This window comes from Pocillopora verrucosa, chromosome 12 (genome assembly GCF_036669915.1).
Source record: "Pocillopora verrucosa isolate sample1 chromosome 12, ASM3666991v2, whole genome shotgun sequence".
In the NCBI taxonomy this organism is placed as follows: domain Eukaryota; kingdom Metazoa; phylum Cnidaria; class Anthozoa; order Scleractinia; family Pocilloporidae; genus Pocillopora; species Pocillopora verrucosa.
In genome coordinates this window covers 17,299,887-17,322,849 of record NC_089323.1, presented here as the reverse complement: position 1 = coordinate 17,322,849, position 22,963 = coordinate 17,299,887, and the positions used below count along the sequence as shown (strand labels likewise).

The 22,963-nt window shown below is 37.1% G+C and overlaps 3 protein-coding genes across 10 annotated transcripts in view; 2 read left to right on the top strand and 1 right to left on the bottom strand.

The window, feature by feature from the left end:
• Positions 1 to 5,884, top strand: part of LOC131799866 (uncharacterized) — a 35,003-nt gene extending 29,119 nt beyond the window's left edge. The window contains exons 33-42 of the mRNA XM_066159873.1: positions 967 to 1,130; positions 1,869 to 1,955; positions 2,168 to 2,254; positions 2,416 to 2,502; positions 2,880 to 2,987; positions 3,700 to 3,786; positions 4,289 to 4,357; positions 4,648 to 4,725; positions 5,130 to 5,273; positions 5,391 to 5,884. Coding sequence (XP_066015970.1) covers positions 967 to 1,130; positions 1,869 to 1,955; positions 2,168 to 2,254; positions 2,416 to 2,502; positions 2,880 to 2,987; positions 3,700 to 3,786; positions 4,289 to 4,357; positions 4,648 to 4,725; positions 5,130 to 5,273; positions 5,391 to 5,435 — 956 coding nt within the window. The 3' untranslated portion in view covers positions 5,436 to 5,884. The remainder of the gene's footprint in view (positions 1 to 966; positions 1,131 to 1,868; positions 1,956 to 2,167; positions 2,255 to 2,415; positions 2,503 to 2,879; positions 2,988 to 3,699; positions 3,787 to 4,288; positions 4,358 to 4,647; positions 4,726 to 5,129; positions 5,274 to 5,390) is intronic.
• On the bottom strand, positions 747 to 20,714 carry LOC131799902 (uncharacterized). 8 transcript variants are annotated; one of them, XM_066159878.1, is made up of 7 exons: positions 17,208 to 18,512; positions 16,347 to 16,461; positions 15,854 to 15,913; positions 13,170 to 13,270; positions 12,955 to 13,049; positions 7,002 to 7,175; positions 747 to 2,479 (listed from the first exon to the last, which is right to left on the bottom strand). In XM_066159878.1, the coding sequence occupies exons 2-5, from the start codon at positions 16,403 to 16,405 to the stop codon at positions 12,967 to 12,969; spliced, it is 303 nt and encodes a 100-aa protein (XP_066015975.1). In that variant the 5' UTR covers positions 16,406 to 16,461; positions 17,208 to 18,512; the 3' UTR covers positions 747 to 2,479; positions 7,002 to 7,175; positions 12,955 to 12,966. The 8 variants fall into 8 exon arrangements, with proteins under 8 accessions (XP_066015975.1, XP_066015977.1, XP_066015973.1 ...); XM_066159880.1 differs by having other exon boundaries at positions 7,086 to 7,175; XM_066159876.1 differs by lacking the exon at positions 15,854 to 15,913.
• LOC131799896 (uncharacterized) lies at positions 19,316 to 22,692 on the top strand. Its single transcript, XM_059117588.2, has 3 exons — positions 19,316 to 19,786; positions 21,329 to 21,681; positions 22,199 to 22,692. Exons 1-3 carry the CDS (start codon positions 19,386 to 19,388, stop codon positions 22,504 to 22,506), a joined length of 1,062 nt encoding a protein of 353 aa, XP_058973571.2. The 5' UTR covers positions 19,316 to 19,385; the 3' UTR covers positions 22,507 to 22,692.
• The last annotated feature ends 271 nt before the right edge of the window (positions 22,693 to 22,963 follow it).

Below are 22,963 nucleotides of genomic sequence, written 5' to 3'. Positions count from 1 at the left end.
CAATGAAGGTCATGGGCTAGGTCTTAGCGGTGGCCAATTTATGGTGGCCAATTCACGTTATCAACTCGGTTGATAATGCTAAATTACCCTGATGGCAGCATAGCACTTCGGCACGAACTTTTCTTCGCCCGCGGCAAAGTACGAAGCCTTGAGCCACGTGAACCGGCGAAAGGTCTGTAAGGGGTCTGGTACTGATAATGAGGGTCTCATTATTGGTGCCAGGCCCCTTGCAAACCTCTCAGACTCGTCTCAAACCTTTCGGCTGGTGGGGAAGCGCGTCCTGCTGCACTTATAATGAGGCTAATGACAACATCGCACAGTCTCTTGTGTTGCAATAAAACCTCCAGTAGAGGCTAGCTCTTTATGGTGGCCACCTCTCCACATTTGCTTGGCTGTTTGGTCCTAATACTGTGCCGATCCATACGTTTAATTCATGAAAACCTTTGAACTCCAATGTTCGACAAGTAATGTCCCTTCAAGCTCCATACATTTTCTTGTAAAAACAGTCAAGAGAAGTTGGTTTTATATCGAGATAACACCCTTTTAGCCGATGATTCGGCTTGTGACATGTTTTAAATTTTTTCTGGGTGTTATTGGTTAGAACCTCTCGATATGAACGGTCCTCACACTTCTTCTCTCTCTATATATATCTCTCTATCAACAAGACACAGTTAACTCTGCCTTAAGTTATTGGTTGCACAGAAGTTCGACTGGTTTTATTTCATGGGATTGGATTCTTAACCCTTAAGCTCCCGAAGAGGATCGTGCAACATGTAACGAGTAACAATTTCACTACGTTATTCAGCACAAAGGTCATAATATCAAATCATCTTGATGTAATATTTATAATTCTCTAAACTAACTTAAAAGCAAATTTGTAGTTAACTCAGCCTTATGTTATCGATTTCAAAGAAGTTCTTTTTTTCCTTTCGTTCTAATCATTCAAGACTTTATGTTTCTTCCCAGGAGCATATTACTCCCTCTCTTGTGAGCCCACCCTGGGAGAGTGCCAGATATATCACAGTATGGTTAAGAGACAACCAATCAAGACTCGTGAGGCAATAAAACTCATAGGAGATGGTCAGGAACATAAACTAAAGAAAGACAGAGTGATAGAAAGCTGGATCAAGGTAAGTTAATCGTCTGAGCCGATTTTATTGGAGACCACTGGGCCTTTTTCTTGAAAGTCCTGGTAACTTATCAGCACGAAGCCATACTTAAAAATTTAGATTTAAAGAATAGAGAGGTAGGTTGTGACAATCTAACCACTCCATTTTGTTTCTTGAGTTGATATTTTTATCATTTAATTTTCAAACATTTTGGGACCCCATCTTAAATGAAAGCAAAGCGACTTTACGGGCTCGTTAAGTTGACTGGACATTCGAGAAACGGTCCCCAACTGGTCATTTCTAACCCTTAAATCTTGGTTAGTTATATTTAGTCTTCATAACTATCTTTCCACTGTTTCTGGTTGGTTAGTCTGTCAATAAGATTGCAACTGATAGACCGAGTCCATTACTATTATGATATCAAGTCTATGAACTGAAACAAATAGTCGCTCAATCATGCAATGTGTCGTACTTTCAGTCACTTAATCAGCCAGCCAGACAGTCAGTTTGTCAGTCAGTCGTTTGGTCGATCGGTCAGTCGGATAGTCGGTCAGTCTGTTATGCATTCAGCCAATCAGTCCGCCAGTGTGTCATTCAGTCTGTCAGCCAGTCAGCGAGTCAGTCGATTCAGTCAATCAGTCAATTGTTTGATTGTTCGTCCGTTGTTTCATTTCTTCATTCAGTTATTCATTGTCATTCATTCAATGACTAGTCTATAGTAATCCTGTTGTATTTTGTTTTTGTTTTTTTCATGTATAGACTCGCCTCACTCGAAATATCGATGCTTTGCCTGGTGATTTGGACCTTAGCTACGTTGCTCTATACCACGTTATGCACGGATTAAAGGTATGCATAGAGTATCAACGTACTTGGATTTATGATGGTCAGTTGTCCATCAAGGAACATCATCGAGTTTAAAATGTACAGTTTTATGCTCGCGCAATAAGGATTGGGATAAATTCGAATTTTTCACCTCCTGTTTGATTGCTGTAATCACTTTTACAATTATTGATATGTGCTGACGCTTGGAAATTTTTCTATTTTGCAACGAATACCAGATCTCCGTGGACGCTGCGCAGAATTTACCATGGTCCAATTTTACATTGGTCAGCTACTGTCTGTCGCCTCCAGGGTCATTTTATCGGGTGAGTGAAAGAAAACCTTGGTAAACTCTTTTTTTTTTTTCTGGTGGGTTTTTAAGCCAGATCTGTGTTGAATTCTCAAGACATGGTAAAGTGTAGGATCACACGTCGTATTGTTTTCTTCTTTCCTCACTTATTCCTTTGTTCGTAATTGCTTTTTTAAGGGTGCCAGAGAAGACTCGCTGAACCACGTAACAAAACCAGTGTACTCCAGTAGTGTTGCCTCTCCTGTGTGGAAAGATGGATTGAAGGTTAGGGAAGCATTTGGCTTATTTCTGTGCGAATTGAGGAATATTACTTTTTGTTTTACTGCCGCATGCGTTACCATGATAAAGATATGAAGATCGCATTTGTTAGGGCGAAGTTATGTTACTTGCTATGACAAAAACTTTGGTTTTAGCTTTGTTGCTGGCTTGCAGAACAAGCAGTCTTTTTTCTCGCATATCCTCTCGCGCGTAACTCGCTCCTCGCGCTGTCCTCGTTCTCGCCTTGCGCGTGTTTCTGCCAGCTTGAAAAACGCAAGAAAAAGGAAAATTTTCTGCAGGTTATTTTGCCCTCAAGTGAACTTTCTCCATACTTTGACACCACTCGGCACCTAACTGTTTCATATTGTTGGCTTGTTTGGCAGGTTTTTCCCCGCCGTATTTATCACAGGTGCATGGTTGTTATCGTCCACCTTCATGAGTTAGTATTGGACACTACTCAGACCAAAACATCTTACAGTTTACAAGGACAGGTTCGTATTATCAGACTCCTTCAGATTCTCTATTAATTTAACCCTTTCACTCCCACAAGTGACCAAAACAGAATTTCTCCTTACAATATCAATACAATATCAAGCAGGCAGGTGATGAGAATAAAGAAAAATATCAATTAGGGAATTATTAGTTGATCCAATCCCAAATTCTCTAAACTGACATCACAAGAATTGAATGGCAAACAGTAAGAAGAATTACTAATAAGATCTTGGGAGTTAAAGGGTTAATCATTTAAGGCATCTACGTAACTGAATTTTTGAAAACCTGTAGTTTTAAATGATTAAACTTTTGAAAGGTTACTTGATTTACACATATATCTTATCCTCTCCTTTGATCTAAAAATCAATTCTCCATACAGTCAGCCTTACATTTCTTTTATTTTTAGTTTCGAGAATTTGGTATTAAGTGGCACCCTGAAGTTGACATCTTTCTTTCTCCTCGTGGCCTTCTTATTGAAATAAGTTCTCTTTTGCTTACTCTTGGGAGTGAAAGGGTTCATTGCTGGATTACGGATGTTATCTTGTTGTGTTACTAGTTAGAAGAGTTTTGTCTGTGAAAGAAGCACAAAGTTTTAATACCGACAGAAGTAATGAAACATGAGGAATTCTAGAATCGTCAACTCGTTATATATTTTAGAGGTAAAATTTCATGTTGTTGTTTTGTGTTTGTTTAACATTCTGTTTCCTTTAGGCGTGGACCGCTGTTCAAGTGTTTGATGAAGGTTATGTTATGAACGGTTGTTATCAGCTTCCTCTGTACACTGGGGACCTCCCCGAGGTACTCTTAGAAAATTTAATTAGAACAGCATGTTTGTGTCTGGCTTATTAAAGGTGCAAAGTATGTTGCATGATAGCCAATGGTAGGCTGTTTATGACAAACTAAAGTCGAATCTTCATTGTCCGGATTTTTTCCAGCCTCGCTGGGTCCATCTGTGCACCGCTATTTAAGCAAACATGGATGCTTCTAACGAAATAACAAGATTGTTTCGATGGAAACCAACAATCTTTGGCAAAAATATTTAGAGAACTGTAGGAACTTTGAAAATCGGTTCCATTGTGATAGGAAGGGGAAGGGGATTACGTGAAATTGCTGTTTTTCATGGAAACAAATAAGACTGTCTCGAACATTTAGTCGAAGGCTGTCATCACCGTTGTCAAACATTTAGTTTAAAAATCCTCTCCTCTCCCGCAATTTATAATAAACTCATGAAATTTTTATTTTCCAAGTTATTAACTTTTTTATATTTCTTTTCGACTTATTTATTTTTATTCTCTTGCAGGCTGTGCTTAATTCTCTTGAAAGCGATAACTGTCACAATGTGCTTGCCAACTTTCGGAGAAGAAAAGCGGTAAGATTGGCAATTTTCCCTTCTGGCTGCTGTACATTTTCTTGTTAATTAGTGGAGAGAATTTGGTGTTGCATCAAGATAACACCCTGCAGCTGATAAGTTTTCCCATTCCCATAATTTGTCTTACGGAAATTCTTTTATAATTGTCATGAGGAGTTTCATGTCGATCACAACAGAGATCTTTAAAAAGCATGGGCGAACGCTCTTCTGTAACGCTCTCTTTTATTTATTTTCTCATGCGATGAAAATGACATACTATTGCTTAACATTTCTTGTTTTTGTTCTCCAAGATTAAACTTCTGGAAGGTAGTTCAGTTTATGTTCGATTATCAGACGCCAGAAGAGCAGAAGAACTTCCTGCGCCGAAGGTATAAATAATTCTACTTACACCGTCAGTTTGTGACTGTTTCCGGTTTGAAAGTTAACGAATTATAAAGGTATCATGGCCACAACTTTTTAGAAGTAGGAACTTTGAAACCTTCTTTCCCCTCCACCCTACCCGTACCTATTCCCTTGGTGAGATCTTCCATACTAACTCTGAGAGGGGAACTTAAAACGCAGAAATATTAGCTTTTCCATCCACTTCCATTTTCTTGCAGGCTGAGGCGTCAAAATAGCTGTAGCTTTGTTAAGAAAATTTAGATTTAATACAAAGCAACCTGGCCTACTCCTACTAAGACGTTACAGTAGGAAACCCCCTCCCTATTGGGAAATACTTTCCTATACCAATGAATCTCTAACCCTTTTTTCGTTTTCTACAAAATCGTTTCAGATGAGAGCCAGACAGGACTACTTGCCCAAAGAAAGGATTGAGAACTACCTCAATGTAAACCCATCTTCGTCTCTGAGTTCACTTGTACCTCGCGGTATGACCGAAGATGAATTAACGATGGAACTTACAGACAAGTTCGCCAATGTAAGTGGTGGTTCAAATAAGTTGTAGAGATGGGCAAAACTGAATGACATCACAGCTAAGAATTCCAAAATCTTGTTCAATATTAAATTTTTTTCTGTTTTTTTTTTTTTTTCGCAGCTTACAAATCAACTGTTAGAAACATACCTGAAGGACACATCATAGCATTCACACGGATATGAAGAGAGATTGTACACAAGGAGTAGCCTCATAGCACTTCTGAACATGCTAATTTCTTATTTATTACTTGAACAAAATGATACCAGAATAATATGCTTATAGATTTATGTATCGTCCAACTACAATGTTTATAGAACTGAGCTGTGATGTAAAATATTTTTCTCTGACTCAAGACGTTGTTTATAAATTATTAGTTTTCTGAAGGAGGTCTTGGTTTACTTTGTTGACAGTTTTATAAGCTCAGCATTCTCTTTCATGTGAAAATTTCTGAAATTGCAGAGGCCTGTAGCTTGATATGCATGTACACTTTAGCACACTACTTTACAATAATTTATAAGTCTTTCTTATTAGTGGACAAATTGAGAAGATTTGCTGCAGAAGTAGATTTAGTATGCAACCTTATCACCCTCACGTGGAAATAGAGATGAATGGAATTAAACAGTTTACTTCAAAATTTTCAGTTGACATCTTAATTTATCACCAGAACTGAATAGACTGAATGGAGTTTGCCAAAGTCCAGCTCCCTGCCATAAAGGGTAACCCAAAAGTTCCATATGCGCAATTCTACTTAGTAGTCGAAATGTCACGATGTCACGCAACGCTCCCTCAAGAGGCGCGCGTGACATCCCAAAGAACTGCTGTAAACGAGACTCCATATGCACTGGAACAGCGGTAGCTTCATTACTCCGCACGTGTTCCTTTTGCATTTCCAACTGATGCATTTATGTTACATCTCAAGCCTTCCACATTTCGATCGAGATGCATTTTACTAAATATTATCCGATCCGTTTTCCTTTGGATGTTTTGCTCGTGATGAATTGACTTAGCAATTAGTCAAATTTTTCCAAGTGTTTTTTCAGTTCAATTTCATATTAATCATCACGTTCCCCAATCGACTTATTTCCGACGCGTTCCCTGCTGTAATTTTGATGCACTTTGATTAACTCCCCTCAGATGTTCCAAATGAATCCACTTTTCCTGACACCTTAACTAATGAATTTTCGGACCATTTCCTTATATAATTAGAATACGCTCCTTCATGAACACTTAATTCTTGGTTTCATTTAGTTTGTCGTTACCTGATGCGTTCGTTACGCGTTTCTTTAAATAATTTCTTACACACTTCTTGTGAATTTGTCCCAATTATAACTATTTTGCGTAGCTTATTTAAGCGCCTTCGCAGCACGGTTTATGTTGGCTCCAAGATATGACCATTAATTCTCCCTTATGGTTACTTTAAATTTCTTTGAAAACTCGATAAGAGAATTTGGCATTACATCAAGATTAACATCACCTCGGAGATAAGTTCGGCTATTTTCGTCATTTTTTGCCGAATATTTAATCGAAATTGTTGGAAGTTAGATGTTTATAATTTCTTGAGGTTAAAAGCCTTAAGTGATATCGGCGATGGAAGTTTCTATTTGTTTTTCTAATTTATGTATTTAAGTTATTTCCCAAGTGTCTTCTCGCTATCTTCCCCCTTCCGTTTCTTTTACTACGTTCTAATACCTTTCTAAGGATTATTTTTTATGAAATATCTTCACTGCATACCTTATTCAACCTCAAACGTAGCCCTTTACACCCCAACATCGGCATGCAAGTTCTCCCTACTGTTCTCTCATACCCGGTACTAACATGAAGAATTTGTTGAACAATTAAGATCTTCTTGAGCTGGCCATAATTTCTTCTATTCTCATGATCCTCATGAAAGTTTCAGCACTGTTACTGTAAGGAGAAAGCAGATTCTGGTCATACTTAGCATTTAAGCATTAATTTCTTTACAAAAGCATTCTTCAGCATTAATCACTTTTGGGCTATCTCCAGACCTCCTAGCGTTCACGCTCCCCGCGCGTCTTGTGACTGAAGGCGTCTCCTCCCTCTTTAAGTAATTCTCTTGTGCTTAGTTGAGTTTCTCAGATGTTCCTCCGTCCCTATTTGCCTTTTTCCCTATTATGAAGGATTTCTTTTTTCACCTTGGGGGAATTCGGCGCGATATGAGATGGGTTAACATCCACAGTTTATTTGTCCTCAAACTTTGATTACTTTCCTTACAATCCCCGGAAAGACTATGGAGGAAAAAACCGTTATCTTTTATCAAGAACCCGCACTGAAATTCTTTGAATCTTATCATAATACATGATGGTTATCTTTGCTTGAAATCAGAACGCAGCGTCATCATTTATATTGTCATCATTGAATCAAAATATAGGCTTTACTCAGTCTAATATCTTATCTTTCATAACAACAGGCGCAGATGTGTTCACATAATATTAGATAGACGGCTGAAAGGCAAACAAATAAATTACCTTCTACCCTCATCGCCGTTAACGCTAAAGGCACCGACTGCCAACTGCATGCGCGCCATCTGCTACCGTTTTTCATGCCAAAACAACCGCCCGACTTCTTGATATATTTTCCGTATTAATGTACCAGCATATAAAGCGGGTGAATCATAAAAAAGAAACGGCTTTTCAGTGTTATACTGTAATTTGATTTTATTCAAACTTCCAATTTTTCTTATTTTGTTAGCAGGGCGGGTCTAGGAAAGACACTCATTTGCATATTTCACATGTTGGCTTCTGACGTATTGTCTTGTTATTGGTCACTTTGCTTAGAGTCAATATTCATGAATTTGGTGGAATGGCATCATTTTGCGTAAAAACGCCAAAGTATGAGGATGTCTATTTGGTTTTTCTATCTCAAGATAAATTCGGGGTTCTGGAAGGAGACAAAATGTGCATGCCTTCAAACTTTATATTCGCGTCAACGCAAAGGTGAGCACCTTTAAATCTTTATTGGCTTCTAGCAAATTCTAAAATTTCTATCATGAAGTTGAGAACCGTTCGTTGTCGAAGCAATGGTCAATTGCAGCGAGTAAGATATAGTTTCCTCTAAACATTTCTTCGAATTTAAGAAGGACTTAAAGAACGCAAATATAGAGTACCAAACTTTGTCATTGAACAATTCTATTTTGCACACAAGCTTTTCAGTCGGCCAAAACAGTTCACATAAATCTTTACGCGACCACATGCACGCGTTGAACGAGCTTTTGCATTCTCTTACTTTAACGATTCAATTCAGAATTCTTTCCAATACAGCTGTAAAAAATGCAAGAGCGTAGCAACTCTACAAATTTCCTAAAGCTGTGAGAGCTGCTTCGTAAACAAACTTATCGAAGTATCAAATTTTCGGCCAAACACGCCTCATTCATTCCTCATTGGTGAAGTTTATCCTATTCTTCGTTTGTTACAAAAATCCTGTCTTCAGGTTTAATCTTTAAGTTTAATCTTCTTTAAATTATGAGACTTTTCTTATTTATTGGCTAAATTTGTCATTTTTTCGTCTTATTTTTAGAAGAAGAGCTGAAGGAATGAGATGACTTGGATTTAAAGACAAAGACATTGATGGGGAATCCATCAGAAATATAAATTGCAAGGCAAGACAGAGATAAGACTTATTCATTATACACACTCCATTGAAAAATTGTGGCTTAATCAATTCTGCTATCGCTGTATTTATGTAAGAAGGGCATTTGGGAATAATTTAAAATTTGTCACCTATTGACATCTAGAATTTTAATCAAAAATCAAAGAAAACGGAACGGTGGAATTAACAACGGGATTTTGAAATTCATCATGGTGACTCAAAACTGCAAATACATTCAAATAAAATTCCTAAATTGCGCCACCTATTTAAGCCACTATTTTTTCAAGGTGAGTGGTAGATGTATTGAAAACTGAGTGATAGGATTATGGGTAAAATTTCCGCACAGCCCCATACTATTGTAAAACAAATCTGTTTTCCCAATGGCAATCTATTGTTTTTGTCATTGTTTTCTCTATCCAAGAACTGAATGCATAATGTAGTATGGGGCTGTGCGGAAATTTTACCGGATTATGTCCCAACTGAATATTTTAAGGTGGCACTGTAGCAACAACACCCTACAATAAGTTTCTTTTAAGAACTCTGTGCTGCTTATGCAGACTTCATAGAAAAGACAATCACGTTTTCTCCAACAATGAGGATCTTTTTTTCACGGAAATTATATTAGTTACAACAAAAAAAAAAGAACGACCTGTGACTCACATACTAAAACAGGATAGATATGAGTCACTAAAAACTAACCTATCAAACTGAAACGTTTCACTGATGAACGACTTTTCACTAGGGGCTGACGACGATTTCTTCTCAGACTGTGAAACGTCTACCACTGTTCATCAGAACTGTCATTCTCATGCTGAACTGCTATCACCCAAACGACCATATTTTACGACCGAACGATAAGGGGGAGGGACTAAAAACCGAGAACAGGGGTCGACACTTTGCTAAGGTCTCAGACTGACTAACCACGCTGATGAAATGATTTTCGAAGACTAACTCTTTGAAATCAAACGCAATTCTGACATAGCTGATTCATCACAAACGGTCACGACGAAAACTGTCAACTGACAAGTTTTGCTACGATTAATTAGTTGCCACAGTAACGGTAATCACCGACAACATGTTGATTCGAAACAGTTTTAAAGTTAAATAGTTGAGAACTGACACGATACGTGAATAGCGATTTCGTTTTCATTTAACTCTGAAGAGAATCTACACTTGCACTTTCTAAACATCATTTACCAACAAGACTAGACGTTCATCTTGATTCAAAAATACCCCGACACAGGAACAACTTGACAACAGAAAACTGCGATGTTCACCAAATACGCAAATGAAAGCATTTGAATGTGCATGTAAAGGGTTGTGTCTAACAGTGCCACTTTAAAACTTTCATTTCTGTTGATTTTTTTTACATCCAATCGTTTTAGAAGTTAAAAGTACTCTGAGAATGTTTACACAGCGGATGAAAAATGCTCCAAATATCTGCTGATTGGCTTTCCGGTAGTGTTGACCACAGAGGCAAATAAACGCTCATGAAAACCGTCCGGAATATTGAGATCCTTTGCAATATATTCATCTCACGAAATAATTGTACCTGTGGTGGTTGATGTTTTGTTGACTACACTGAGCTACATCACATACAGTACTTTCAACAAACTACGTCGTGTTATTCCACTTCAATTATAACCCACCAAAATACAGCGACGAAGAAGTACTTCATCAAAATGAATTACAATGCATCAAACAAAACCAATTTTACAATGATAAATCACAGTATACTGACAAAAAAAAACTAGTTTAAGTCACACTCGAGCAAACCACCCCAAATGCATTGGCTGGAACACAACTACACATTTGAGACACCTATAGAATGAAAATATTCCTTTACAGCAGAATAATAGAAATAAAACAATAGGTACGGGTACGATTGTTTTTGCATCACCAAAAAGCCAGCTTAATTGCCACTTGCATTGTTTAAAATGGACGTCAAGGAAAACAATTTTTCCCACCGTAATTCTCCTATGCAATCCAATTAACTTGTTGTAAATGCACCAGATTACACAAAGCTGCATAATCTGCATCAAACAACATCAACCACATGAGTACAATTATTTCGTACGATATATCGTCATCAACACATGTTCAAAAGTGATTCACTGTGACAAACTTGTATTGTGCGATCATAGCTTCAAGAAAAACGATTTTTCTTCACAAAGTCAAAAATGAATTCGAATATTTTCCATTTCAAACACTGTCGATTGAAGGAAACTACTCAAGGGGATTACCTTAGTTTCATAAGTGTAATCAAACCAAAAGAAGAGAATAGTTATTCCAAGTTCGATGGGCTGTTTCCCATTAGGAAATAACAAATAAGTTGTTAGGTTTTTTAGAATTTCAATTGAGATATTTTAATCCAGATTTTATGTCAAATGAGTTCGGAAGGTGAGAATTTTTTTATTCACTGAAAAGCCACGTTTCTCTTCCATTTTCTAAACAAATTTGTTTTGTTCAGTCGTTGAATTCAAGTCGGTGATTTTTTGAAAAGCGTTTCACAGCTTTGTGAGACAGTAGTCAAGATTTCGGATACTTTCAGAACGAAAGGTTTAGGTTAAGAGATTACAAAGCAACCTTCACGCAAGCAATTCTGGGTCTTTTATATGCTCTCTGTGGTCCATATTATTTTCATTCGATGTTCACCCTTGATAACGCTGTGTAACATATTCTGAATACTGAGTACTAAGCTTAACTCTCAGATTTCAAAGTTGAGAGTACAAGTTCTCCCTACCGCTCGCACAGATTATTTTCGAAGTTAAGAATTTGGTCATCAAATCTCTAAATCAATTTACGGTATGATAAACATGAACAGTTTTGGAGGGAGAATTTTTATTGCGAGTTGAAGAGTTAAGCTTTGCTGTTTCACAAACAAATTAAAAGGGCAAAAGTTATCGAAAACCATCAGAAAGCGAAGGAAAAAAAACAATGAAACGCTCTGAAAATTTGAAAGAAGAAAGCTAAACTCAAACCGAGTTGTCTTGAACATTTGTAAACGAGCAGATCGAGGTAGAAGCCAAATCAGGGGGAACGAATTCTCTGGAACAAGAAACTAATTTGGAGAAAGTTTTTGCCCTTAATAATTTTCCTGTGAAACAGCAGCAAATCTTAGAGAGTTAATAGTAAGCGTGTTTTGAAAGGCAGCATGGAAAACTATTCACATTTTTCATTAAAATTCATGAAAATCAAGGACAGTTTACCTTCATAAAATTGGGCAATAAGAAAAATAAAAAACGGTTTGCCCTCGAGAAAATAGACAAAAAAATTTGAAATCAAATTTTTGGCCAAATTCAAGGGAAAGTTTTTCATGTTGCCTTTTAAAACTACACGCCATGTACAACATCTCAAGAAAAATCTCAATGGTAGTTACTTTTGGTCAGGAGGCAATGTAAGGTAAATTTGAAAATTTTTGCTTGATGTGGTAGTGGATATTTTGGCGGGAAAAAAGGTTTAAAATGATGAAGTCTTGTAAATTTTTTTGCCAAAAATAGTGCAAGGGGAAACTCTGTGCAAATTTTTCCAAATTTTCCCGCCAAAAGACTTAGTATATTTTTGAACAAATATTTGTTTACACATTGTAATTAATGATAGACTTGCAAGCAATAAAGGATTTGACACCAATAGCAAGTGTTTGAACTATACTTTATTGAACTGAGAGATAAATAAATAGCCATTGAAAACTGACTACATTTAAACACCGGAGCAAAAAAAAAAAAAAAAAGATGGCGCATACGTATTTTGGGGCGCCATGAAAATAACCTCTTCATTAAAAAAAAAAAAATCCGGCGCATGCGTATTTTGAGGCACCGTATTTTTTCTAAGTTTTTTGGCGGGAAAATTGAAGACGTTTGAACAGGGGTTACCTAAGAAAACCGACTTTGAGCAAAAATTTAACTTGCAGAGTCAATAAAGAAACTTGGCTGTGCAGAACGTTTCTTGTTGCACCCTTCAAAATGAATTGGCATCCATAATTGCTAAAGGCTTATGAACTGGTTTCTTCGACAACTTCTGGAATATTTTATGAATCTCCGAAAAAATGTTTTCAAGATCTGCTGTACACTAATTCTACCTTTTCCAAGGATCAAATTGTTTCCCATCGCATACTTCGTCTTCCAGTGGCTTGTGATCCAACACTTGAGTAAGCAGCAGTCTTGTCCACAGTTGCTTTGGGAAAGAAAAAAAACAATTGATAAGTAACCAAATTACAGCAAGAATTGATCTTTTTTTTTTTCGTAGTTTGTATTTGCAATCGACTAAAATGTTTCCACTCAAAGATTAACCTACCTTTGCTTAAGAGTCGAAATGTTCCCTTCAGATTTTTTTTGTCCTCCAATTGCTTTGTATCCCTCCATTTTCTTGTGATCTTTCCCTTGAATGAACCTTGTCTAAAAATGATGCAACAGGAAAATAAAAATTTTAATTACATTTTATAACAACAATAGATTTTTTAAAATTCGCTTTTACAATAAATGAAACAAGACCCTGTCACTCATGAGTGAATCTGTTCAATAAAACTTTGATGCTGGCCTCTTGTTGACTGCTTATACCGTAATTTTTCTAAAAATTACTGACTTTTTGAGTGAATGAAGTTTCTGTTAAAATTACTGATCGCGGAGCACTCTGATTTCAAGCAAAGTTCACCACCTTGATCATTATTCATTCTTGATGTAACAAGCATGAACTATCACGAGTAATTGTGAACAAAGAGATCAAAAGGCTAGAGCCTAAGAAATAAAAAGCGATAACTCAAAGGGACACTTCACAAGTTCTTACACTAATGTGAACTCTAAATATGACAAGAATTTAAGAATTTAAGAATTTAAATATGTGCTCTAATATTCCGTGGAAATTATTGGTTCTGAAACAACGCTGACCTTCGCAAAAACTTGTTTAAAATATTGTCAAAACAAAATCTGGATATTCTCTGCAGTTTACATTCGTGTGGTTGAATTGATGTAGTAATGGCAATATTGCGGATGTAAAATTTATGGAATTCACACACCTCAAGGCTACTTAGAATTTAAAAAATGTTTTTGCAGATTCTCGTGATGTACATTTGAATATGAAATGTTTCCTCACGTTATAATTTCCCGTTTTGTTGATCTTTCTGTAAAGACAAACAATAGCCCCCGCTTGCCGCGAAATACGCTCGGATATTTCATTGCGGACATTATTTATTCCAAGGTGCGGACAGTTTTCTGAGAGCGCAGTGTTTATTAACCTTCAAATGTTTTTTCAACGTGCGGGAAAAATACTTATAAACAGCTAACCTTTACTGGGTGAGATGAGTACTTTTCATTGTTCTCATGTACGACTTAATGAGCAAACAAACATGTCTCTTCTCCTGTAACAGCGAAATGTTGTCTTATCTTGAATTAAATTTTAAAGGTACTTAGCGTACTGGACGGTAACGTGATATGTTTAGACCAATTGAGAGCGAACACAAATATTTGATCGATTATAAATCCTGTTATTTTTCATCAATAGCTTATTCAATTTCGAAAAGCAAACAGCCTCCTTAAGATTACATATCTTAAGTACCAGATTTGACGAGCATTGTGTAGGAAATAACGGCAGAACGCGACGCAATCAGCTCTTGTCAACCCGAAAAGTTAACCCTTTAATTCCCAAGATCTGATTGTTAATTCCCCCCTCTAGCTGCTAGAAATTTCCTTGTAAATCAGTAATTAGAATTTGGTGTTAGATCGAGATAAAAACTTCTACCTGATAAGTTTGAATATTCTCATATTCTCATGACCTATTTGCTGGATAATGTATGGATATTATAGGGAGAAGTTACATATTAATCATTTCTGGGGGTTAAAAGGTTGATAGGTGTGCGTCTGAGCCTGTTGGCGATTTCAAAATATTTGCCTGATACTCGAGTCTTTCTTAACTCGGCATAAAATTTTTTTACGACATCATCTAATGCAATGCCTGTCGCATGTCACGTTTAAAAATATGTTTGTTTATCAAGAACTGGATTAAAAATATTCTTTATGACATGAAAACGATATTGCTGATTGATGTAAAAATCTATTTTTTAAGAATGTCACTGTACTTTGGAAGGAATGTCATCGAAGTAACCGTGACCATAACACTGTAATTGATGTAAACAACCATTAATAAGTTTCATAGCCTCTAACACCGTTCAACGGAAACGAAGTCAGACATTCGTGGCATTATTTGAGCGAAATTAGCTCCGAGTGTTGCCAAAGTCTTCAGTGCTGATAACCGATTACATATGAGTTACTGACCTAGCGTGCAGTCAAGATGGCTAGATATTGGTCGAGTTCTTTTTTTTTTTTTTTTTGCGTTTTCATGGACCGAGACGAAGTTGAGGGCCATAAAAACCCAAAAAGGGAACGAGGCTAACATCCACTGAGGCTAACATCCACTGAGCCATCTTGACTGAACAAGCCTGGTCAATAAAATATTTATTGTTCAGCAAAATATTACGCTTTAATAAGAATCAAGAATGAAATGTTTATTTCGCGAGCCAGGAAGAAAACAAACTCTCTTTTTAGCACAATAAAACCAGGAAAGTGAGGTCATAGTTATTAAGTCCGCTCCACGTATTTTCTTTTGCGCTCCACCGATCTCATCGTGGCCGCTCGGGTAGCCAATCAGTAGCCCATCAATTATTGGTGATGTAATAAAGGCCTTAATTCTGCCTATGTTATGAAGTATGCAGGAAACCGTTTTGCAACTTAATTGTGGTGGATACACTTGCAACCTCGTTGACTGTCTATGCTCGACCCTGTATGGGTTTTTTTATTCTTTTTTTCTGTTTTATGTGTTAGAAAACGATGGAATTATAAAAGCCTAAATCAACCACAATCAATACTCTTTTCTTGCCTCGCAAGATAATGAAAAAAAACTACTTTAGTTTAAATCTTGAACGGTAGCCTATCCTTTGCGAGTTCTCCGTTTTAAAAGTGCATTGATATTCCTTAACGTTAACTTACGATTTGCTATCCACGATTCTTAACAATCTCTTCGCACATCTTGTCTGTTTTCTTTTTTTCCTATGTTAAAGAGCAATTATTGAGGATCTACTTTAGCTAATGAAAAATATCAGTTTGTACGTTTTCGCTGAAAACTCAAAATTTCGCTCCATAGTTTCTCGCTTTGATTATGTTTGTTGACGTTTGAACTCCACAAAATGTTTAAATGTCTGATGATATTTTACACATGCCTCTACTGAACAAGTCGAGTGCTTTGCTCTTGCCAAAAATATTGTCAGAAGAGAAAGGATAAAGAAGGTCAAAGAAGTTATACATAGATTTATTCTGAAGACAAAGAGCAGGAAAATTATTCCCCTAAACTAAAACATCGTTGATAAAAAAGTGCCCATGAAAGCTCGGAAAAGTAGTTAAGATGCACCTCTTTAACCAGTGTGAAAAAGACTCGGAAATGCTCGATGTTGTTTTAAAGCAAATAAAATAAATAAACTCTCACCTGTAATGTATTGAAGAAATGAGTGTACAATCCACAGATCCATGACTGCCACTTAGCATCCCATGAAAATGATGTCACATGAAATTCTTGTGTAGATAGATGGCAAAATAGGTCCCTATGTCAAAATAAAGTCGCTGCTGTAAGCGCGAGTCAGCTTTGATGATCACCCTCTGACTAATTTTCAATGTCAAGTAATATTGTAGGAGTTAACAAAAAGGCAAAGTCTGTGCTTGTGCTTATCGACCAAGATCACTGCTAGTTCAATAAGATGAGATGCTATTCCATTGCAGGTTACACCCCCCCCCCCCTGCATTTCCGATCATATTTTCCTGAAAGTTTGCTGGTACCCATTTACACTCCCAGGTAGAGAGAGGCATTGTGCGAGTAAAGTGTTTAGCCCAAGAACACAACACGATAGCAAGACCAGGTCTTGATCCCAGACCTCTCGACCCAGACCCCGGCGAGCCAAACTTTGCGCGACTGTTTCTCCCATTGTAAGATTTTAGCGAGATTGAAAAGGCGAATTCCGCCAATTGTACAAACCTGACTCGTATTACAGCCTGACCTTGTCCTGATATCTGTAAAATGCACTCGTCCCTGACAGAATATTAGTCAATCTCAGGTTACCCCTCCAAATTTTCGTTATGCTTTTCCCAAAGGTCGTAGGTGCCTATCAATACAGGGGCGGATCCAAGATTTCTTGAGAGGGGCTGGTCAAAACGTTGATTTCGAAAATTAAGAAACTTTTCTTACACAAAAGCCTGTGCTTTCTTCACTGCACTGCGTTTGAACGTCCTTATGAGGAATTTTTATGGATGGTTGCACACTTATTATAAAACATGTGAAGATGTGAAGGCTCACCTTAAATATCCTGGAATTAAAAGTAGTCTGTCCAAGTTTGTTATAAGACTGGTACACACCATGATGTCATCATCATGACTATAGCTTCATCATCATCATCATCATCATCATCATTCGTGATCATCACCTGTGTCAGCTCAATTTGGCCGTATTTTTCACCGTTGAAAAATTAAAGAAAAGTGTTTTGAGACAATGATAGATACTTTTCTGCGCTACAGGGCTTAACTTATCACGAAAAACTTCAAATATGTGACTAACTATCAGAGTTAGTATGAAGTTACGAGAGGATGAATTTTCAGCTGGGCTTTAGGGTCACAGTAAGCTTAACATATAGTAGTGTAAGTTAAGTCAGAGGCAGTTAGGTTTATCAGATGGCAGTTTGTTCCAGTTCAGCTATAAACTGTAACTTAATGATTTTAAGCCACTAAACAGCGATCAGCTTGCTAAATAAAGCCGCCTTTAAAGAAGAAAGTTCTTTTTGGCAAGGTGAAAAACAAGGACCCTTGTCTTGCAATCATTGTCACAGCAAAGAATCGTTGTTGCTGACGGATTGTGTACTTTTTCATTTATGATAGAGAACATTTTAATCTGGACATGTGCACTTGCCTAAGAAAATCATCTGTTGTAAGAGTGCCTAGAATCTAATGAAACTAATAATTTTACATTTAATAATTTTGTCAAACTGTAACCGTCTCTATACAGTTAATAATATTATCACAACCGACTAGGCTTTGGGTTGATTGATCTCCTGTCATGTTCTGCAACGCTACAACTCAAAAGATCTGAATATATTTTCTCTCTTTTGGAGGCAATGTATTTACTTCTGCATAAATCAAGAGAAGTTAGTGTCATATCAAGATAACAACTTTTAGCTGATAGGTTTTCTATTCTCCACACCTGTTTACTGAATAATGTATGGAGATTTTAAGAAGAAGTTGTATTTTAATCGCGTATGGGAATTAATGATTAACTTAGACATATACTTGGATAGGGGTTGACTATGAAGTAGAAATGGCAGAACATTCGACAAAAATTGTGTCCAAGATAACAAAAAGAAAAGAATGTTACCTGAGAAAGCCTAATTCGGCGGGTAAATTATCCATGAGCTTCACAATAAGAACGGAGCCATGATGTCTTAAGCAGGGAGTTCTGAAGAATGCCAAGACGAAACAGTCGACCAGAGTAAGGGTCCACACATCCCGTAACTAAGGAAGGTTGTAAAATTTGGATAAATGTGAGTAAAGCTGGAAAACGAAGCATCGAAGTAGCTTATGACCTTCGCTTCACTCTTCATTTCACTCGCAAACCTCGTGCAAAAGTTACACGGAAAACTGAATAATTTAAAAAATCTGAAATTCAAATAAGTGATAATAACTCAGGTAAATTTGCATTTTCTTGCACTTTTTTTTGAACTTTGAATTTCTGTAGTTTCCGGCCATTGTTGGCTGCTTTTCTTGGCTGTAAAATTTCCGTTAGAGATATGACAGGTCTCCGAGATGTTTGTGATCGGGATGTTAATTACAACTGATCTACCTTTTCGGATAATTCTATTAAGGTAAATAAAAAGTAAGTTTGGCTGTTAGCTTTTTTCGAAACGTTTTCTTTAGAACGCATAAAAGCCCCTCCTGAGATACAAAAGCTTCTCTCAAGATAAAAATGTATTTAAAAGTTGTTCGCAATTTGTTTAAACCGTGGGCTTAATAATGTGGTTTTACTGAACTAAGGTGTATTACCTTAGCAAAGTGAATGAAAATTTATTCTGTAATTTATCAAAATCAATGACAACCAGGAAATATCCAGAGGATCTAAATGAAGTTAAACATTAGTCGTAAAACGGCCAAAGAATTTATTATCCTCAGTCTTGAAACATTCTAACCATTAGTCGCAGACAAAAGGTTAGCTGTAAAAATTTTTCCTGTCTTCACTGTATCATTTTGGGTTTACAGCAGCCGTAAAATGGCCAAAATTTTATTCGTTAGCCGTAAAGGTCATCACCCCATTGAAACCCTCCATCAATAGCTCACCGCTGATCGTTAGAGCTACTCAATTGACGTAAGAAAATGATGCAAAATTAATCTGACACGAACTGATGAATGACCAATCTAATGAGTGACAACCTAGATTTATAAGGCCGCATCACAAAGACCTCACAAGCAGTTCTCGTGGAATCTTTCCTATATGGGTTCTTTTCTCGAACAGCAGATGAGCCTCTCTCAGTTGGCCCGCGTCAAACTAACCGATGCAGAGAAGCTCATGGCCAACGCACGTGAAAATGCAATCGGAAAAACAGCAGACGCGCAGCAGCTCATGGTTGAAGCAAGTATCCTACTTAAGCAAGATCTTGAAAATGCAGCAAAAGAAAACGCTGTTATCAATGAGATCACTAAAACATTGAGTCAAGTCCACTTCGCCAACAAGATCAAGTTGAATGTTGGCGGTAAGTTCTATACAACAACACTGGATACTCTACGAAGGGATCCAGATTCTTTGCTGTGTGCGATGTTCTCGGGAAAGTTCCGATTAAAAATGGATGAGGAAGATGGAGCATATTTTATTGACCGTGATGCAGAACTTTTCAGGTATGAAAAAAGTATTTGTGGTAAAGAGTACTCTTAATCACTGAAAAATTCTCCCCATCACTCTTTGTCTCACCATTTACGGTATTGGAAAAACCAATTCTGACATCTTGTGAGCTACTGAGCGTGAAGTCGAGCATGGCCTCAAAGGAAGAAGTAGGCTCGGACTTTCCCTTATATTGAGCTAACTTGTAATTTTATTTTTATTAACTAGACAATGAATATTCATTGTAGTACAAATACTGGCTATCAATAGAAACAAAATACCCGGTGCCCAAATTGTAAAACCCGGCCCAAATTATATACACCGTTTTCTATTTGGTGTTCTCGTTCTCTTGTTTGTTCGAAAAATGTATTTTCATCTTCGGCACTCACCACAACAAATCTTGATATATTCCAAACAACAAACAAACAAAGTTCAATCAGCAAAGTTTGGAAAAGCTGGAATTGTGGCGTCGTTGCTCGACCTCGTCACTCGTGTTACATACTATGCAAAATTTTCCGTGTCTCAGTTCAAAACTTAGAGAGGCGAAAGGCAACGTCATTACTTGATCAGTATACTGTGAAATTACAATTATCATAAAGAGTACACAGGAGCCTTAATTTAGATCGGATGACGGGGCAAAAAGTGATGAAAAGGAAAACAATCATCTCGAACACTTACATTCATAATTGTTTAGTCGCCAAACGGATTTTCACTTCCTACTTACTTAAACGCAGACCACACATCGAAATGGATGAGCAGAGGCTTCGGTTATTCGAAGGGTAGATAACGTTATCCACTGGATAAATCTCTATATATCTGGTGGATAGCACTGTACGTTTTGGTAACATGTATCCGCTGGAGAGCAATTTATCCACTGGATGGCATTATCAGCTTCTTGAACAACTGGGATCAGGAAATTAAGTTAATTTATCTTAATGAAGCAAACTGAAACTCAACTGAAACCGCATTTCAATAACGTAAAATATAAGAGGGAAAGTAGATCATTATATTGGTGTTTCACGCCTTGCAATTTCTTAGCTCTGACTCATCATATTATTAACAATGATTGCATTTTACCCAAACACTTCCGCCATACTCTCAGCAACAGCGAACCTGTTTGTACATGGAGGGCACAAACATATCTTTGACAAGGATAAATCTGTAAGGTTGATAATCGACATGGATGCAAGGAATGTTGATCAAGTATCATAGCAACTTTACAAAGCTAATGTTTCAAGTGTTAACTCGAAGCGGAAGATAAAAAAATAAGACAAAAATCTCAATACAAAAGAAAACACAAATATTTTTTAAGAGAACAAATAAAGAAATGTTTGAGCCTCAGTGTAACCAGCGCGCTTTCTGCTATTAAAATTACAATCCAAATGAAGACTTAAGAGTTTTTAAAGAAATTAACTATTCATCAAAGTATTTTAGCGTATACCTGCCACTCGACCTCAAATTTACCACAAAAATGCCTAAAAGATCACGTATACGTAATCAATATATCCCATAAAGTTGGCTGGTTATGGTTTGACATTTCATCTTCATCGTCATTCAAGGTACGTCTTGAACTACCTTCGAGATGGAAACCTGTTCTGCCCAAATGACAACATAGTCCAAAAGGAGCTGCTCGCAGAAGCCAGGTTTTATCAAATTCAGGGGATAATCACCGATTTGGAAGAAAAAATTCCCTTTGAATCCACGTTGATTTTAAAGAATGAGGCCCATCATTCCATTCTCCTATCGTGGCTGCCGCCAGGAGCTACTTGTTCATTGCTGTACCAAGCCTCCTTTGATGGACAAACTCCAGCTGACTTCCATCGTTGCTGCGATGACAGAGGTCCTACTCTTGTGGTGATTAGAGTCGGGTCGTACATCTTTGGAGGCTTCACGTCAAAGTCGTGGGAATCGGGTAAGACTAAATATTAATACAGTGCATTTACTTGGACGGTAACAAGTATCTATGTAAACTTTGACATGGGAAAGCTGTAATTAATACGTTTTTTACGAAACTTCGACTTAGCATGTACGCTTGTCGTTTATGTTCGTATGGTTGAATGATTCAGTAACACTGAGCTAAAAGATGATTCATTAGTGAACTGAACCATGTCTTTGGTTCAAATGAAACAATTTTATAATTCTGTATTTATTAAAGAGAAAACGTTTTCGAATCTAGACAAAGTCGAAAGATCAATTCACACTGGGAAAACATGTCTAGTTAAAACAGAAACAGAGAACTGAAAAACTGAATTTTCCGTAGGATTCAAGTTATCGCAACTTGTAATTTCATTGTGCTACATCGACAAACATAGGTAGCTGTGTTTAACAAAACACGGCTGAATATAAGTTTTGGTGTGAATGGTGCATAAATTGGCACCTTCCATTCCATGCGACATTTTTTTTAATGCTTTACTCGGTTACTCACTCAGCTTGTGAACTGAAAGCCAAGCAAGACAGCCATTCCTTCTTGTTTACGCTGATAAATCCATTTGGAACAAAGCCAATGAAGATAGCTACGAAGACAGATGCAAGTACACATTGCCAAACTGATTTGGGACCCACATTTGGTACCGCTTCCACACAGTGTTATGATCTACAAGTCTGGTCAACAATCGGTAACAATCTTGACCTCGGTTTTGGCTTCAAGTGTCCGGACAAAGTTAATAAAAAGACATTTTTCTGTGGCACGAGTCCATTTCAAATTGATGACCTGGAAGTTTTTAAAGTTATCTTTTAGAAACGGAATTTGTTCTTTGCAATAAGAGAGAAGTAATTCAGGATGCAGTTGACTTTTAAGTACTAAATATAATTGTACCTGAAACGGTAAGGCAACTCTGTAATGCACATTTTACAACGTAGTTTGTAAATTATAGTAAGGTAACACAGAACAGACACAACATACTCAATAAAGCAAAACACATTCATATGCACTGCGTTGATGAATGAGTCAGCGTTCAAAGGGCCGGACCATGCAATAAAAAATTCGTCAAAAGTTCGTGTTTTCGCCTCGGCTGTGTAAAGAAAGCTGAACTTATTTTACAATTTTGAGTTAAATTCTTTGAACGTTAAGGTTGGTTTTCAAATATATTGAACTTTCGTTGGAATACACAAGAAGTAGCTTTCTTGGCAACTAAGCCCTCTTTTCCACGATAAAGCCTTAGGGTTGAACTTATACTTCCATTCCAAAAGTTACA